Source organism: Cydia strobilella, chromosome 3 (genome assembly GCF_947568885.1).
Source record: "Cydia strobilella chromosome 3, ilCydStro3.1, whole genome shotgun sequence".
Lineage (NCBI taxonomy): Eukaryota > Metazoa > Arthropoda > Insecta > Lepidoptera > Tortricidae > Cydia > Cydia strobilella.
The window spans coordinates 4,318,028-4,336,169 of NC_086043.1; the positions used below are offsets into that span (position 1 = coordinate 4,318,028).

At 37.5% G+C, this 18,142-nt stretch overlaps 3 protein-coding genes across 9 annotated transcripts in view; 1 reads left to right on the forward strand and 2 right to left on the reverse strand.

The window, feature by feature from the left end:
* The window catches only part of LOC134755641 (kinesin-like protein Klp10A), a 73,697-nt gene extending 64,414 nt beyond the window's left edge, over positions 1-9,283 (forward strand). For 5 of the 7 annotated variants that reach the window (XM_063692161.1, XM_063692163.1, XM_063692160.1 and 2 more), the window contains 3 exons: positions 380-554; positions 1,383-1,472; positions 3,360-9,283. In XM_063692161.1, the coding sequence (XP_063548231.1) occupies positions 380-554; positions 1,383-1,472; positions 3,360-3,499 (405 nt within the window). In that variant the 3' untranslated portion in view covers positions 3,500-9,283. The remainder of the gene's footprint in view (positions 1-379; positions 555-1,382; positions 1,473-3,359) is intronic. The other 2 variants (XM_063692165.1, XM_063692162.1) reach the window with 1 other exon arrangement.
* LOC134755685 (5-demethoxyubiquinone hydroxylase, mitochondrial) overlaps positions 1-18,142 on the reverse strand; it is a 194,536-nt gene that overhangs the window by 114,754 nt on the left and 61,640 nt on the right. The gene's annotated exons all lie outside the window — the stretch shown is intronic.
* Positions 9,552-16,915, reverse strand: LOC134755614 (protein adenylyltransferase Fic). The gene is made up of 3 exons (XM_063692104.1): positions 15,735-16,915; positions 13,163-13,360; positions 9,552-12,656 (listed from the first exon to the last, which is right to left on the reverse strand). Exons 1-3 carry the CDS (start codon positions 16,760-16,762, stop codon positions 12,524-12,526), a joined length of 1,359 nt encoding a protein of 452 aa, XP_063548174.1. The 5' UTR covers positions 16,763-16,915; the 3' UTR covers positions 9,552-12,523.

Here is an 18,142-nt window from a genome sequence, read left to right on the forward strand (position 1 = left end):
TTTGGGATTCGCGCAAAGTAAAAGTTTTTGAGTATAGGTCCCTGCAGAGAAAAGCTACCCCACGTCCATACTAATTTACAGAACTTTGTATGCAGAGGGGGGGGGGGGGGTGTACCTTTCTCTGCAGCTGACTACATATTCATTTTGCAAAGTATGGCTAGACACAAAAGAACCTTGTACTCGTATGTAACGTCATTCCTGACTTTGTATCCCGACCAAATAACACCAAAACAAAACATTATTAGCTTAATTTCTCATTGAACATAAAATGTGTACGAAAAACGCGCGCTGAATTTTTTGTTAAGTTATTTTCATGGGCGCGCCGCACCCGTAACCTCAAACTTGTACCTACACCTCACCACAGCTAATTATAATCCAGGAGGGGGACATGTCCGCCGAGATGTACACCTTCCACGAGGCCATCTCCGAGCTGCAGCAAGCCGAGGACGAGGTGCTGGACAACCACAAGGCCATCTCCGACTACATGCAGCACGCGCAGCAGCGCTGCCTGCAGCTGCTGCAGCTCACCAGGGCCGTCGACTACGACCAGGACGGTAAGCTTCAATTATGATAGGTTAGAAAACGACAGGCATTGTCAGTTACACGTGCATTAATAACCTGCGGTTAACGCTAGCGAACGGAGCGACGAGCAAACATTTAAGGCAGTTCTCCCATTTGATTTTGTTCAATGTGTGAACGACCTCGTTGTTTCGCTATCCGCTGGCGTCCAATTCGAAAGCCCTTCTATGTTACGCCACTCTCTTCACTTGGCGAGGATAAATGTCGATTTCCGAATATAATTCCGGATACCACTGTAAAGTGTAGACAGTGAGCCCTCATATTTACGGGTCGATTCACAAGAGCTGGCACGAATGGAATGAATGAGCGGATGAAAATGTCTACGACATTAACCAATAAAATGGTGGCTCCGAGTCAGGGTCTCTGACTAAACACGGTGGCAAAAAAATAAGTGCAGTCCCGTTGCCAGAGAGGTTTTGGGATTATACTGAGCAACCTTTACCAACCCCGAAATCGCGAAAAAAAATTTGGCTGTTTCATACATTTTGGCTGGTCCATTTCTATGGAAGGGTAAATTTTTTTTTCGTGATTTCGTGGTTGGTCCCATAGTAAAAGTTGCTCAGTATAATCCCAAAACCTCCCTCTGTATTGTATACCGATACAGGTACCATTCATACAATTAAAATTTCGTTCATTCCATTCGCGCCAGCTTTCGTGAATCGACGTACGCGTGCCGCATGACCAGCATTCAAATGAAATTCTGATGTGTCTTCAGGCGGCGATGTTACGTACTGCGCTTGTATGTGTTGCATCTAGTCCTGTGTATGTGTAAGCATGTGTAGTGTGCACTGGTGGTGTTGCAGAGCGCTCGTACTTGGCCCGCAAACGCCTGCGGCCCACGAGTACGGGTTCGAGTCTCGGCATTGGCGCACGAAACCGACGGTTGAAGCTAGGTCTGCACGAGAACGATCCATGCCCATTAACGAGACAGACGTTTGCGGACCCCGACTCTATAACAATCTTATATATTGATTCAACGATCGAATATTATCAAGAAAATTTCAAAAAAATTCTAAAAACAGCCTGTTGCCGGAACACAAACAATTTTGAATGATAGGAAATGGATTAAATTTTATTAGATTCACTCGATTCCACTTCGTCGGTTGGCAAAATGATATTAAAAACATCACCTAGAAATAAATCAGCTGTTCTAAAGAGCTTTTAATTTCATTTAAATAGAAAAAAAATGAAGATACTAAATTCAGATTCCTATACTACTTTAATATAATAGCAAAAATACAAATTTAACCTTTTAACCGCCGTAGTCTGATATATAAGACATACAATATCCGGCTCATTTCGCCGCAATCTGATAAATAAGACAAAACTTCGTATAACTTCGTATCGGCGGCCACACGAGCACGCTCGATGAAAAATTCTAAGGCCCCCTTGCACCATCCCACTAACCCGGGGTTAAGCGGTTAACCCGTTAACCCAGTGTTAAATTGTACTGGTTACCATGGTAACGCCAGGTTTAGCTGGTTAGTGGAATGGTGCAAGTGGCCCTAAGCGGTTAAAAGGTTAATATATTTTCCACTTCTCATGCTCGTAAAGTTCGACTTTAAGTCGTACGTAGAGACATAAAATCGCTTTTTAAGCTCTAGTGCATAAAGTAAAATCATCTATTACGACCCGTATTGGCTTGGCAATAAAGTCCTGCATCTGCCATACAAACTGCCAGCCCTGACTGGCCCGAGTACAAATTTCTTTAGTCTTGAATAAATACAATAAAATGATCTACAATATTGGATATTTTCGTATATTTTACTCGCAATCAAAGCAGAGTGTATAACTCAGGTATAACTGTCCATTTTTATCCTGGACTATAGTAGCTCGGATAAAAATGAATCGCTTTATGCCCTTATTGTACAATCTACTATGTTTTGTCCGCAAACCGATGTCTATTCATTAGTCAAAATTTAACAAACTTCATTCGCGCGGTCATTGCTTCGGAGAGTAACGCCAACGCTGAAGCTCATACCGGCTATATTTTTTTTGCAAAAGAAGTACTAGAAGCGTAAAGTAAAACCAAATTCTGTGGACACAATTTTGACAGCTGAAGTAGACAACTCTGTACCTTGCCATACGTTTTTAGTGTTCCTTTGTTTGTGTTAAAAATTAAGGTAGAGTTAGACCAAAATATGTCTGCAACGATTTTGATAACACACGCAGTGCAAGTGTTATTTTAAACGTCAAACTTCTATGAAATTATGACGTATAAATAACACTTGCACTGCGTGTGCTATCAAAATCGTTGCAGACTTATCTTGGTCTAACTTTATACATAACTTTCGTAATTTTTGATATTGTGTTACTATTGTTACTTACTGGATAATATTTAACGGCTAAAACTGTGATACTTAAATAATATTTATAACTAAAAAGTGTAATGGTATGTTTTTTGTTTTGCTTTAGTCTGCTTTGTTTTTTTTTTACATACGTTCCGCACGTAAATAATGCTTATTAAAAATGCTTTTTCGTTTGACATGCGGCAAAAGTAAAATGATTAATTATTAAACATCACATGACATTACAAATATCATTACTAATTTGGAGGGCAGTTTTAAACAGTAACTTTAATAAAATTTACCTTTTATTATGCTAATAAGGTAAATAACATTCATGTATAAGTATGCATATACAATTTGACTTAACACTTCCATAGTTTAATTAGGACAGTTCTAAAACGTTCAGCCATATCCAAACTACTACTACCTTAATTACCATACTTTTGGCTACAAGTCAACCGTAACTTAAAACGTATGTAATGAATTCCTCAGCGTACGCAACGCAATGGGAGGAGCTGCTGAACGAGCAGCTGGCCGTGCTGGCGCAGTCGCGCGACCTGGTGGCCGAGTTCCGCGCCAAGATGCAGCAGGAGGAGCACATCAGCCGCCGCATGCAGCCGCCGCACCACTAGCGAACACGACGCCACCCATCTACACCCGCCACGCCACGTCACGGTTATGTCACACTGATGTTTGGGGGTTTTCAGAAAAAATGGTAACATTTACTTTTTAAAAACCATCAACCTTTGGGTTATTCAGACTCAGAATCACGAGTACTATTGAATGAGACAAAGAAAAAAAGTGTCCTCAGTTTTTCATACAAATTTTGGGTGTCAGTTTTGTAACGGTCGGTATACAAAATGTATGTTACAAAACTGTCATTTATTTTTTTGGGACATTTTTTTCTTTTTAAATTGATAGTCGTGATTCCGAGTAGAAATAACCCAAAAGTTGGATTTTCGAAATAAAGTAAATGGTACACTTTTAAGTGGAAATGCCCGTTTATATGGTGCGTTCTAAGAGTTTGATTGCTGTACCATTTCGTACCTCGTTATTGGGACAATAACATGATATCCCTAGTGGTATCCTCCGGTACTGAGGTCATACTGCGGAAAACTACATTTCTTTATCTGCCTATCGCTCGAATATGCAATAGTAGTAACGAGAGAATATAATTAGATTTTCGTATTTAGCGGTAAGCCTTCTAGTTTTCTAAAGCCTGGCCAGGAATATATGATCACGCGCCATGTTGCAGAATTTCACTGGAACTAATTTTTTCATACTATACTGAACTGTCAACCCTCTCTGTCCCTGTCTGTGTATGAGAATAACAGCGCCCTCTTGATAATGATCATATATTTCTAGTCAGGCTTTATACAAGAACAGCATCGGTATCGAGAAATCCCGGTTCTGGCCATACAAAAGCAGTACCGGGAGCATTCCCTACTAGCGGCCTTCATATTGACTATCACTGACAAGGTATGAAATGGTACATAAATCAAATTCCTTGACTGTGTATAGGTCGTTGAAATATCCTTCGAGTGAATTCAAACTCTTGGGAATTTTCGACGACTTGTGTCTCTCGGTAGCACGGAGTTGCGGCGCCGGCGATCAGATCGGGTTGGGTTAGTTGGAACAGCAACGATCTTAACTGACTGGACCTTATGTCTTTGCAGTTAAATTTAGGAATTTTTGTTAACAATGTGGGTAATGTAAATATATTTTTCCTTTTTTATTGTGGGACGTACCACATTATAACAACAATACAACATTACAATTTATAGAATGTGGGTAATGTTATCATTGATAAAGTTACTTGTAAACGTTATTGTAAAAAAACTGGACGACCTATGTTTAGTTAAAGGCCTGTGCACACCGGACGCGTGTGCGTAGACATGCACGTGCGCGTTGTAATATACAGACCCTTATGAGAGACGACACACCGCTTGCGTGGCGTGTGCATGCACGGCTTCAACACTTTAGGGCACGCGCACGTCTGCGCACACGCAGCCGGTGTGCTCTGGCCTTAAAGTGTTGATGTTAGTAATTTGGACGCGTTTTTGATATCTAGAGGTTTGCGTGAGATATAAAAGTAAACGATTGCCCAATATGTAACACATCTATTGCAGCATCATTTATTTATTCTTTGAATTCTATATATCAATATTTTTCTATAAAGAATTATAAGACTTCTCTGACAAAACGTTACAAATAGCTACTAAATAAGGCAAGTCATGTTCGGGTTGTATAGGACTGATCGAGACTGAAGCTGACAGCTTTTTTGTTAATGAGTTTCTTTTATAATTATTAATGACTTTTTTTCTTGAAGTCAATGTCTTTTCTATTCAGCTCGTTTTCTTTGTGTTAAATCGAAATTTATAAGTAATTTTTACTATTAGTAATATTACCATGTATATGAATTATTGACTGTATTTTATTTTTGTATTGTACTCTAATATACCTAACAGAAAAAGTACAGTGAACATTCTCATATTAATCACCATTAATTTATTGAAATTTGAAATACATTACTCTTGGCGTGCAATGTAAGAAATTCCCGACAACTTTTCGGAGCTTCATACAGCTCAGCTCTCAAAATATACTAGGAGTCCATATTCACAAACACTGTCATATAATCTCGTCGGAATTAACCTCCGTTCCACGTTATCGCTTCAAGTTCCACGGACATCATATCATATATCGTCATGGCAATCAGAATTAAATTCTAATTCTAAAAACTAAAGGTCGTTTTTTGGCTAGCAAATGTTGATAGAGAACGAAACGCTGTTTGTAGGATCATGCAAACTAAGCCTATAATTATAATAATAAATCCGAAGACAACATAGCGCCCAGACAACATGGCGTCTCCCAGTATGCGTTGTGGATGTCGTCTCGGATCTCGGGCCGCGTCTGCGCCGGCGCCGCGGGCAACTGTTCCATTGTGTATAAATATTATTTGTACTCGGCGGACAGTAAAAAAACATCCTATGATCAGTTTGACAGCTTAGTTATATTTTTATCTTTTTTTTGTCATTAAATTTTTTACGTGTGTGTTTTCATGTGATTTTTAGAAATAATTTAAACAGGATTTAATTTGTGTAAATTTCGTAAACTGAGTTCAGCTGTCAAATTGATTCTCGGGTTTTCAGTTATTGTCCCTTCTGATTTTACCATTTTGTAAGCTGGCCTGTTAAACTATCTTCCATTTAATTTCTGAATGTCGAGTTACAGGAATCTTCCTAGAATGAATTTCAAAATCGAGTCTTCGTCAATTATTCTCTCCTTTTCATTCGCACTTAGTGTGAGTGGGAGAGTGAGTAGATTCGAGTTTGGCGTTAGCATATCTATTGCTTATTTTCTAAACCTCGTATAAACTGCGCCTTCCAAATATAGACCTTAGAACTTATTTAGATTGCTGCAAAGTTGGTTTTACAAAGCTTTAGAAGATAAGCGGTATTATGCAAGTTAGTGTACATTGTCATAACGGATGCCGTCGCGTTGTTGAAATGATAGACTGTTTACTGTAAGTGTTTTAAGCACAAACCGGCCACATCACAAACGCGCTGTGTATATAATGATATCGGTTAAATACTCGCGGTCTAGTGTATAATGTATAGAGTTATCTACAAAAACTGCTAAGTCATCATCTCATTTCATCGCGGCTTTTGTAGATTTAAATTCACTAGGTTTGGGATCTAGGTGTTTATTCCGAAATTTAAACATAGTTTTTATCTCTTTTCTTGCTATCGAGAAAGAAAGAAAATATTGTTCTAGTTTCGGAGTAGATTCTCTGGTGCGTTCATGGAAAATATTTCCTCTTAACATAAGTGACTTACTCATTGCATTTAACTCATCTAATGGCCTATCTCTAGGAGTCTTTAATGAGGATTCTTTTTTAACGCGCCTAAAATAATTACGATATGATTGAGTTTTTAAATCACATGCTAGAATTTTTTTTTCATTCTCTTATTAATTAATTATCCTTTAAATAAAATATACGATATAAATGTAGATTTGTGAGATTAAAACGTGTTAAAAAGAATTCTCTAGAAGAAGAAAAAATTGTAGATATATTCGTATTAAAATGTGAGATTGGGTAAGTACAAAGATCAGCGCGGACGTTTCCAATTGAAATCATAGTAACTGTTGGTTTCCAGAGCTTGATCTAAAAACGATTTCTTTTCAACTTAATTTGGTGCATTAGAATGCTGGTGCTTTGTCGTTATACGATTTTTAATGTCATACGTTTCAATTGAGTTTTTCAGATCAAGTTCAAATAAATATTACATTGTCAGTGTGAAATATGCCACCTCAAGCCGGAGACTACTGTACGGTGTACGTTTATTGTGCTGCCTTATTCTGCTTGTTATTAATCGTTGTTTAAATTGTAATAATTATATTCATATCATTGTCATTGTGTTTCGATCAGACCACGACATTAAGCACTTATAGGTGTTGTGTATTCGAGAGAGGCATTTGAGTGAGAAGAACCTCTTAAATAATGAAGTTATAGCCTTATTTTCGGTATTTTTTGTTTAAGCCTTACTCATAACTACTTAAAACTCTCTCGAGTACGTTAGACTGGTCTTAAGGAACCACGAATACAAGACGAATGTACAAAAGCAATAAGACTTGAAAACTATTCTTGGTCTAATATATCTTGTTTTCGTGGTTCTAAATAGTGCTCTAGTATTTTTATTGTGCCTAACAAATGAACTAAAATCCATATGCAATGTGGGATCGACGTGTAAATGGTTGTGTACAGAATTTAGTAATGTTATAATTCATTCCGTTGCTTTTGTTTTGGCGTTCCGATTTGGTATTGCGGTGGGGGTGGAGTGAAACGCTTGTTATGACAACGGTACCGTAGCGTACTTCGTATCCGTGGATTGAGAAGGAATGTATTTATGGGATCAGGGTAAAATTCCTTGGATTGTGTTTTTCTATACTTATGAAATAGCGATCCACTCGTTCGTACATGATTTATTTGTATACCAGAACTTATGACACGCTTTGTCAAAAATCTTAAGGCTGGTTTTAGTGTCGCGCTGACCGTGCGGACCGCTCAGCACCGATCATTTGTATGATGTTCATGTGGATCCGTCAGTTTTACTCTAAAACGCTCCCTGAATTATGAATATTGGTCCGGTGCGGACGGTGAGCGCGACACTAAAACCAGCCTAAGAAGTGGATGTATGCTTTAGGCCTGCACCTACTGATTCCAACATCTCTCTGAACCGAAAATGCTAAATGTTTAACCTAATATAGATCCTTGGACTTTTATCTTGAAGTTGTTTTAATTAGTGTTAATACTAAGTAACTTGTTTAATGCCCGAAATCTCAGCCCAAAAGGGCGACTCGTTACCGTGAGTCCTGCAGGTTGCCATAGCAACCTGACGGACCGACACGTGGTGGAGAGACAACCCTAGCGGCCCTGGACGGATCTGGTCCTAACCACGTTAGGACCTAGTTTTCAACCGGGCATGGTAGGTTTTAAAGGAATTACTTATCATGAGCCGTGCAATAAATTCTACACAGATTTCTCTTTTTCTATTTAACAGTAATTTGTTTTTACATTACGAATAAAAATAGCATTTCATAAAAAGCGTAAAAGATTTGTTTTTATTAAAAAAAGAGTAAAACTGGACTAGATTCATTTGAAATCAGGTACGTATTTCTTTTGTTTGTGAGCGGATATCTTAAAATTGTTTACATTTTAGCACTGCCTATGTCCATTGTCATGAAGATCGTAGACTATGTTTTTGGTTTCTTATAACGGGTGCTACCTACTTCGCATGGAGCGGGCTCCTGTACAGGGGTACTACTGCGAACATCTATCTTCCTCTTTTCAATATTAACCTTCTGACCGCCACAGTCGGCCGTGGCCGTCATCGGGAAGTCTTGCCAAGGACGCCAATGATGGCTACAGCCGTCAGCTTCGCCAAATAGGGACTTACGCGGGACTAAAGTTCAATTTAGCTTAAACAATCGCGATTGCCTGGCGTCCGGGGCACTTGGATAAGGTGAATTTGGATGTTCGCTATAGGCCTCCTGACGGTTGTAGATGTCAGCCGTATTTATTGCTACGTGTGTGTAAGGATTGACTACTTCAACGGTTGTCGGCAGCTTGCCGTCCGTCATCCTATAGCTTATCGTATTAGATAGTGCTTATTAATAAATAAATAAACTAAATAAGTACTCTGTATCAGAGTCACTGCGTTGCGGCGATTTGATTGTACTGAACGAAATCTCTCTTTATTATTATATTATACATGTTTTAATTATTATTAATTGTAACATTTGCGTTGACTGTTCGCCGACGGCGGGCTCCGACGAGGCGGCCGCCTGAACAATGCTTTATTGTAATAAACGTATTTTAACATCGCACATTATAATAAATTAATCGAAATTGAAAAGCAGCTGTTTTTTTTCTTGCCCTTAGTAAAATGGCGTAATTACGCCATTTTACTAACTTTTTAAATCATAGATCTAGTATAACTGGATATAGAAAATATACTAGATTTATGTCCAGTTATACTAAATTCATGTTTGAAATACATACATTTGTGGCTGATAGAAGGTTTTATTTAATCCATTTTATTTACCTACCTATATATAACACGCCGCACGTTCGTATGATGTTTGTGCGATCAAAGGGATAATTAATACGAATGTAAAATGAAATAAAATATTATATATTGATTAGTTAATTTGTACTGGTATCATGAAAATGCTTTAAATAAAATTAATAATTATTAGGAAGACGATTTTCGAAACTAGGAAATGCCGAAAATTATAACGTCATGGAAAAATAACGCTAAAAAAGCGCATAAGTATCAGAATTCTTAACATTACCAGTGGTGTAATGTTCGATAAAAATTGTATTTGCATGCATTGTATTGAACATTATCTGCAAATAAATATTGATTGATTGAGAAGGGATAGCACCACTAGATTGCTGATTTCTATTAATTCTGTACTTAACAAAAGTGTATCCGCAAATTTTATGAAACTTGCAAAGATACTGTAGCTACAAATTATGATTTTCATTTCAAAACGTAGCACGTGTTGTGCTAGCCCTTATGATTTAGGTTATTACAAAAATGAGACTACATTCTGAAGCCGCTTTGGGCGCTTTGTTCTACTCTATGTACCCTCCTAAGGCCAAGCCATACAAATGAAAAATCCAAAATTTGCCACTGAAATTTGAACGTATAATGAAGGGAATAAAGTTGATTTTGTTTTGTTTGAACGTTGAACAAAACAAAACAAATGCAACTATTCCAATTGATTATGGTTTAAATTTCATCGAACTGAATAAATACTATAGGTATTAGGTAAAAGCTATAGGTATAGCTTTGGTTTTATAGGAAGGTATAGTCAGCAAAACTATTTATGAAATCTGTGGATGGATCCACTTTTTTGTTTTGTTATTCTGTCCTGTTGTCCAAGGGGCAATAGTGATTAGTGACACAGTTTGTTAGGAAATGTATCACGTTTCACGCTACTACGCTGAGTAGATGAACCCATTGGGGAAATGGCTTTTACCTAGTACAAAAATGCATGTTTAGCGAATTTAAATCAAGATTTAAGTTGTTTTTCCCCTGGACAACTAGTCGTAACCATGGCAATGAGGGAGTCTAAAGTTGATTCACCCTTTTACACTATTGCTGACTTATTTTGCTGTCCAATACGACATAACATATTTTCAACATATATCACAAATGATAAATAATGGGAATAAATAGGGAACCCAATAAATATATGAACAGTATCACAGAAAAAAGGTCGCACCTAGAATAGACGTGATGTGTTATATAGTCTGTCAAGCCATTTCCGTCAGTAGAAAAAAGCGGCAAATTTTAAAAATGTAGGCGCGAATGCTTAGTCCCATAGAAAATTTGAATTTCGCGCCTTTTTCTACTGACAAAGTTGTTTATCGAATAAAATAAACTAAACTCTTTGGCCAAATGTATCGTTTCCAAGCAAAAAGCCCCACCTTGTCGCTGGCCATAAAGGCGCTTTGACAGGTTATTCGTATTAAAATACAAGCAAACCTCGTCGTTATGGTACCTAAGCGACAGAGTGGACCCTTCGACTTGACTTCGACATAAATTGAAACTTAAGTAATGTTACAGAACGACAATCAGTATGATTAAAACATTTGTTTATTGTGCATCGCATCACGTAATACCTCGGCCACATACTCGACTAGTGGCATGGAAAGTAGCGAGGGAGGCAGAGACGTAGTGTGGCCACGCTACTCGTCATTGGCCGCCATACTGCCCTGCATACTTCCCATACCACTCGTCGAGTATGTGGCCGGAGTGGGTATAAGAAAAGAAGCGTACATCAATGCGGCCAAATCTGTCTGCGGAAAATTCCGTAAACGAGCGTATATTCCATATTTTTTTCAACCGTAGGCAATAGAGCACACCTACTTTTGACTGCTAAAACTATAGTTGGTCAAACCAGCTTGTCAGTAAATAAGAACAAAAAAAACTATACTCATCCTTTTCTTTTGGGTGCTAGTACTAGTGTAAGACAAAGATAGTATGATTATCTCTGTCTATGTTTAAAATGAGACAGTCCTTTGACAAACTATAAAAGCAATCGCTGTTTTGTCCATAAAGATGTCGTTATTTTTTTAATAAAAAAACGCTTATGTATAGTTGGTCAAACCAAATCGGCAGTAAATAAGAACAAAAAAAAACTATACTCATCCTTTTTTGGGTGCGTTACTTGTGTAAGACAAAGATAGTATGATTCACTCTGTCTATGTTTGAAATGAGACAGTCCTTTGACAAACTATACCTACTGAATTTCCCTCAGACGGATTTGGCCGCATTATCCTTATTCAGATTTTGATTTTGAATATACATATCTCCAGCATGTCTAAATCTTAATGCAAATTAAGTGTAAAATGATTTCCACATGTTTTCGTTCTCCTTAACCCCTAGTTATCAAACGGTTTCGGAACAGATAATGTTGCAGGCAAGATTGGAAATTAAATCACAGGTACAATAAGTGACCAAATCGAGTTACTATCCAATAATTATTACAACTTCATAGAATTGTCTAAAACAGTAACTGACCATAAAATAAAAGAAACCAATATAGGTCTAATTTAATTTTTAAATCACGCTACCTTGAGCAACCTCAAAATACTGTACGTTAAATAATCTATTTACTAAAATACGATAAATTTAAAAAAGCAAATAATAAATTTTCACTTACCTACCTAAATGCTGTGTCATTCACGAAGTTAAATATTTTATATTTACAATGTACATAAATTTAATTAACATAGTGGAACCCGCCAGCAGGCTCGTTTTGGAAGCGTCACACAAGTGATTTACTGGTCAAAGTCGTGATGTTTGTAAATAAAGTAATTATTATGAAGCAAGTTCCAATTAAAGCTTCACATAGTCTATATTACAAAAAAACTGAATAAAGGTTATCTTCCTATACACGTCTTTATTGGCTACAGTTGCAGCCTTCAAGTTCTGTTTGACCTATACTAAAAATTTTACGCGAGCAAGATAATTATTGTCCATAAAACTATAAAATTCTGTCAAAAATCAGTTCAAAAGTGATGGGAAGTATCCAAATTACTCCTCAATCGCTATTTATGCTCAGAATGTTAATATAAGTAATCACAGTGGGTCTTCCATCTCGAGTTCTCCTGCCAGGATGTGCGGGTCGCCGATGGCAGGCACCATGTGTGAGAACTCGCTCGTCGCCCACAGGTACAGGTTCAGCGTGCGCTCCGTGCATTGCGCTATGAATCTGTAACATTACATTATAAACTGAAATTTATGTCAATGTACAACTTAGGAAAAATTTCCAATCTCTTCTGTGTCGGATTCGAACCGACGTATTCAACTTTCATGATTACTACAATACACATACATTAATAAATGTTTGTTTAAAACACGAAATTTCGTGGCAAAAATCCATTATTATTGCCTATAACAGTTTTAAGTCTAACTTTAACCAAGCGCCAGCGCTCCGTGGTGTGCTTAGTACCTTTCTTTTCTCACCCTCGGGCTACACATCCATTTTACTTGCCCCTTACGTGTAGTGCCCTTAGTTTAGATTTCTGAAAAATCCGGTGACTTACCCTGGTCAGACCGGCAGATTAAAATCCAGATAAATCCGGATGTACAGCAATCCTAGTTCTATTGAAATATACCTAGTACCTACCTCTTGTTGCCTAGTGATATCCATTAAGAATAATATATGCTTAAAATATGACTATCCTACAAATCAAATGGCTCAACCGTTTGTCTCACCTGACGAAAGGTCGCACGTCGCCCTCGTTCGCCGTCTGCAGGTGCTGGTAGTACAGGTGGCGGTGCTGCTTGGGCACGATGACGGGCGGGAAGCCGGCCTGCATGAGTAACAGGTTCATGAGGAGCCGCGACGTGCGTCCGTTACCGTCGATGAACGGGTGGATGTGGACCAGCTTGTAGTGCGCTAGGGCTGCGTATCTGAAATGTATTGTTGATTCTTCAAAATTAGGTTGTTTTTGTAAGGTCGCGTTGGTCCTCGAAATTTGGCCTAATGATCGATGTTTATCACACTCAACTCCAAAGGGTTAGCCATACAACAATCTAGAAGTGTAAAATACCTATTAGAATACCTATATTCGGATATCATGTTGGTAGGAAGCGAGGATTATGTTTCTTTATAAAGTATAAACATGACATTTTTGCAATACATATGTATATTGATTCAGCACCTCTGTATGCTTATTGGAATTTCATATTGGATTCTTTGGTTTGATGAATGATGACAAATATCAACAAACAACCAATAATCTGAGTAATCTGTTATTAAAGTAAGTTCATTGCTATGATAATTATATTAAATTTGTTGCCAACTTACAAAAATCCTCAATAATGCAATAGTAAAATATTAAACATGTGGTATTTACTAATGCCACTTGCTGATTGCGAAAAACATTATTTATTCATGTGGGATTTCCATTATAATAAAATAGCAACTGAGAAGTGTTTTTTCAAAAGGGTTTATTTCTCTACGAAAACCATACAAAAATAAGCCTTGTGTGTCTTTTCACAAGGCTTATGGTTTTCATAGAGAAATAAACCCTTTTGAAAGGACACTCCTCAACTTTTACTGTCGTGATATCAAAATACCAAATCAATTTCAAATAAACAACAGATATTATTTTATATTAATTACTAATTCATAATATCATATTTTGTAGTCATCATTACCATACATGGGTAAAATGCTAAGGTGACTAATTTGCTACAATCTATTAACTACAAGTTTAGGCAGTCTTTGAATCACTGCCAGCTGGCAAGTTCAGTGTTTGAGGTCAATACCATCCACAATGTCATGTTTCTCTCACATCTTGTTATTACGAGTACATACCAAATGATTCCAATGGGTTTAACAACTGTTAAAGGTTTTGATAGATGGCGCCAGCATCAGTTATACCTGTCTCTAGTTTTGTTATATGAGATTTGGCTTTGAAAGAGCATTCAGACCAAAAACATAAACAAGAATAAATAAATAAATATTAGGGGACATCTTACAGACTTACACAGATCAACCTAGCCCCAAACTAAGCAAAGCTTGTACTATGGGTGCTAGGTGGCAATATACAGAGTTATTTAGATAAATAGTTAAATACATACTAATATACATAGAAAACACCTATGACTCAGGAACAAATATTTGTGTTCAAATAAATGCCCTTACTGGGATTTGAACTCAGGTCCATCAGCTTCACAGGCAGGCTTACTACCCGCTAATAGGCCAGACCCGTCGTCTAATAAGGGGTACCGCGTTTAATTTCGCCGCTAGGGGCGCTAGTGTAGATGGAGGCCTTTCAAAATGTCAAATGCATAGAAGTTTTGGGGGTTTCAAGCTTTTTTTCGGGAATGTTCACTCCTTATTCATAATTGTGGTAAATCTTTGTTCATCTTTGATTAATCATGGTAAACAAAAGATATAGCTCAATAAATGTTATTGGTTTAAAAAAGGGCCAAATAAAATGTATGCAAAATAAACAATTGAAAAAATGGCATATTTAGACATTAAAATACCTATGTGTATGTTAGAATGTATTGATTTTATAAAAATAAGCATAGAAGAATTTTGAGATCTGTTATTCTGGACCTACATCTACAGTGGCGCCAACTGGTGAGCACAAAAATGGAAGCCTCATTAGACATTATTTGTGACGTTTTCAACCAAAAGGTACCACATTGTCGGTTATCGATAAGGTTGATTTCAAATTGAAGCTATATGGAAATAGCGCCTTATTGACAACCGACAATAAGTACCCTTTTGATTGAGAATGGCACATTTCTAAGACTGATAGGTAAAACCTATGCTGGCACCATCTGTAAAATACTTCGACTGGCCAACCCCATTTATTGCTTTAACCAGTCGGCTTAAGTTGTTACACAATGCTAAGTGCTAAGCAATAAATCACTGAACCATTACTGATGTCTTCATTATTCACAGTGATTACAGTCTGAAGTTTATTGTTAAAAAGGGAAAATGTGATATCGGACTTTATTATCATATAAAAAATTATAATTGTTGCATACAATTAGCATTCAGAATTCATTCATGTGACGTTAAGTATTAGGTACCACATTTTGGTTTTGTTTTTATTTTTATTTATTCACTTAAAAACCTAACACAGTATAGAATGTTTATATTATGCTAGATATTGATGCTTACCATAGAGAGACACTGACAGATTATTTGTATAAAAGATACAAGCAAATTTCGTCCTTATGCTAAGCGACAATGTGGTACCTTTTGCTTTCAAAACGTCACATATATTTTGAATATTATGATGCAACAGAATGTAACACTTACCTCACTGGATGTAAGTCTAATGCATCTTCAGAATTCAGCCACTCCAAAAACTGCTGCATCAGCCTCTGTATCTCAGAGGGCCCGGGCGGGATGTGTCCCCCAACATAAACCTGTGTCCGTCTGAACTGCCCTCCTTCCACTGGGTCCACATGCCCCAAGACCCTCTTATGGATCTCCAATATGTCCCCCATAGTGATATCCCGCAAGCGGTACAGCAATGTTGAATTAATATACTTCATAGCTGCATCTAAACCTAAAATCTCATTATGCTCATCTATGCTTTTGCCAGAAACGGCTATTCGAGTCTCTAATATACTCCTGGTTTGCTGTAATGTCATTGTGTTACCTTCAATACCAACCGTGTGGTAAATGTGTTGGAAATAAGCCTCTTTCTTAGCTCTCCGCAAAGCAGAGTTGTTCTCTGGTATGGATGACAGTGCATCTCGTTTTTCGTCTATTTTCCTTAACATTTCTCTGTCTAAGTTTTCAACTATGCTGGCTGTGCGTTGCCTGTTCATCAAAGCCCCTGTATGGTCTGGATAATTACTTAAAGCTAATGTGTAGAGTTGGTCAGCTCTGACTACATCTTTCTTTGTGTCTTCTAAGAATTCCCCGTAGTGGTTTAAAACATCTGCGTGTTTTGGGGACAGTGCAAACGCGTGTTGGAAGAGTTTTAAAGCTTTGTCAGCCTTTCCATGTTTTTTCATCTCTAGAGCAGCTGCTAGTGACACCACAGCTTCGGCATCTCGTACGGTGTCCTTAGGCTTAGCCAACGGCAGCGGCGTATCCTCGGAAACCGTTTCCAGGTAGTTGCCATACAACCCAATAGGTATTGGAAAGAACGGCTTAGAGAATTTTGCCTCATAAGTAAGCAACTTGTGCAAAGAGGCGACCACAGCCAACGTACACACCACACTAGACCATATCAACACCGTTCTAAACCTTTCTAAAGTCATTTTTGTGTGTAAATATTTCGTTTCACTGCACTTCATTTCTTCGCACTTCGGCGACCTACCTAAGAATAACATGGCACTGAACTAAATATCTACAACAGAGTGATAAAATCCGTGAGTCAATCACTGGAAAGAATTTAGATTGCATCGTGTATTGCTAAAATTTTTAGAGAGCGCTAATAATGTAAAACCACGTAATTCCATGGTTTGATGACAGATGACAGTGAAATGTTTTGACAGCGACAGCTGACAATAAACCTATTCGAGCTTTGTAAAAAAACACTGAGTCAAACAATGCGACAGGATTAAAAAAATAAAAAGTAGTGACTCGATTAGCGTACGCTTATTTTATAGCAGCAACACTGACAAAGTGGCGGTAAAATTTAAAAGTTACTTTGAGATTTCTTCTTTGAACCCACAGAACTAGCATAAATTTGAGGTCTGTGTTTGAACCCTTGAACCATTCTACCTTTCAGAGTACTTGCAGTAATTTAATTTACTTAAAGGTCCCTCCACACTTGTGCGCGAATCACACCGTATTTTGGGCCCGCGTCACACTCGCGTCTATTAAAACTTATTTTTTTTCTAATTTGCCATTTTGGCGCCCCCCTTGCCATCCGGCGCCTAGAGCGGCCGCTCCACTCGCTCTACCCTTGATCCGCCCATGATCCGCCATAGGGTTGGAACAAAAAAAAATCGTCACATTTTCTTTCTTTCATAGCGATTATTTCCGCTAGCAACAGCTAGTTTCCGAGAAATCGCAGTTTCATTCTGTACGATTGTTTCAACCTAGGACAATTGACCCTATACGAAAAATAATCTTCACAAACTCTTTTGACCTGACGAGGCGTTAAGAGAATAAATAAATAAATAAAATAAAATAAAATTCTTTTATTTGCATAAAATATGGTACAACAAGGTGATATTGGAAAGGTTTTCCCGTACAGTGACATATTTTGCTGGTTAAGCATGCAAATGTTATCTTAAAGCTATAAGTCTTAATCTATTACATTGTTTACTTAATACTATAATTTCTATTTAATATTACTATATTTGGAGGAACTCATTTAAAGAGTAAAACACCTGTTTGTTGAGCCAAGTATATAGTTGGGCTTTGAATGGATTTAGAGGCAGGGGTTTGATATTTTCAGGAAGGGCATTAAATATTTTCATACATAAATAATAGCTATTTTTCATAAAAAGTGAACTGTTCGGAACGAAGTCTAATACAAGTTTGTTAGGATATCTTGAATTTCTATGGTAAACATCTATGGCCTTTTTAAAATGATCTGGGTATTTTTTTACAAAAACTGCTGCCTCGTAAATGTACATGCATGGTAGTGTCAAAATTTCATGTTTTACGAATAAGGGTTTACATGAATCCCGCGGACCAATCCCACACATTGCCCTTATACATTTTTTTTGTGTTATAAATGCCCTGTTTTTATCACTACA

Coding starts and splice junctions, on each gene's coding strand:
- LOC134755614 (XM_063692104.1), bottom strand. CDS start 16,762: ATGTTATTCTTAGGTAGGTCGCCGAAGTGCGAAGAAATGAAGTGCAGT. Junction 13,361..15,734: donor TTAGACTTACATCCAGTGAG/GTAAGTGTTACA, acceptor AATACATTTCAG/ATACGCAGCCCTAGCGCACT. Junction 12,657..13,162: donor GACGTGCGACCTTTCGTCAG/GTGAGACAAACG, acceptor GTAATGTTACAG/ATTCATAGCGCAATGCACGG.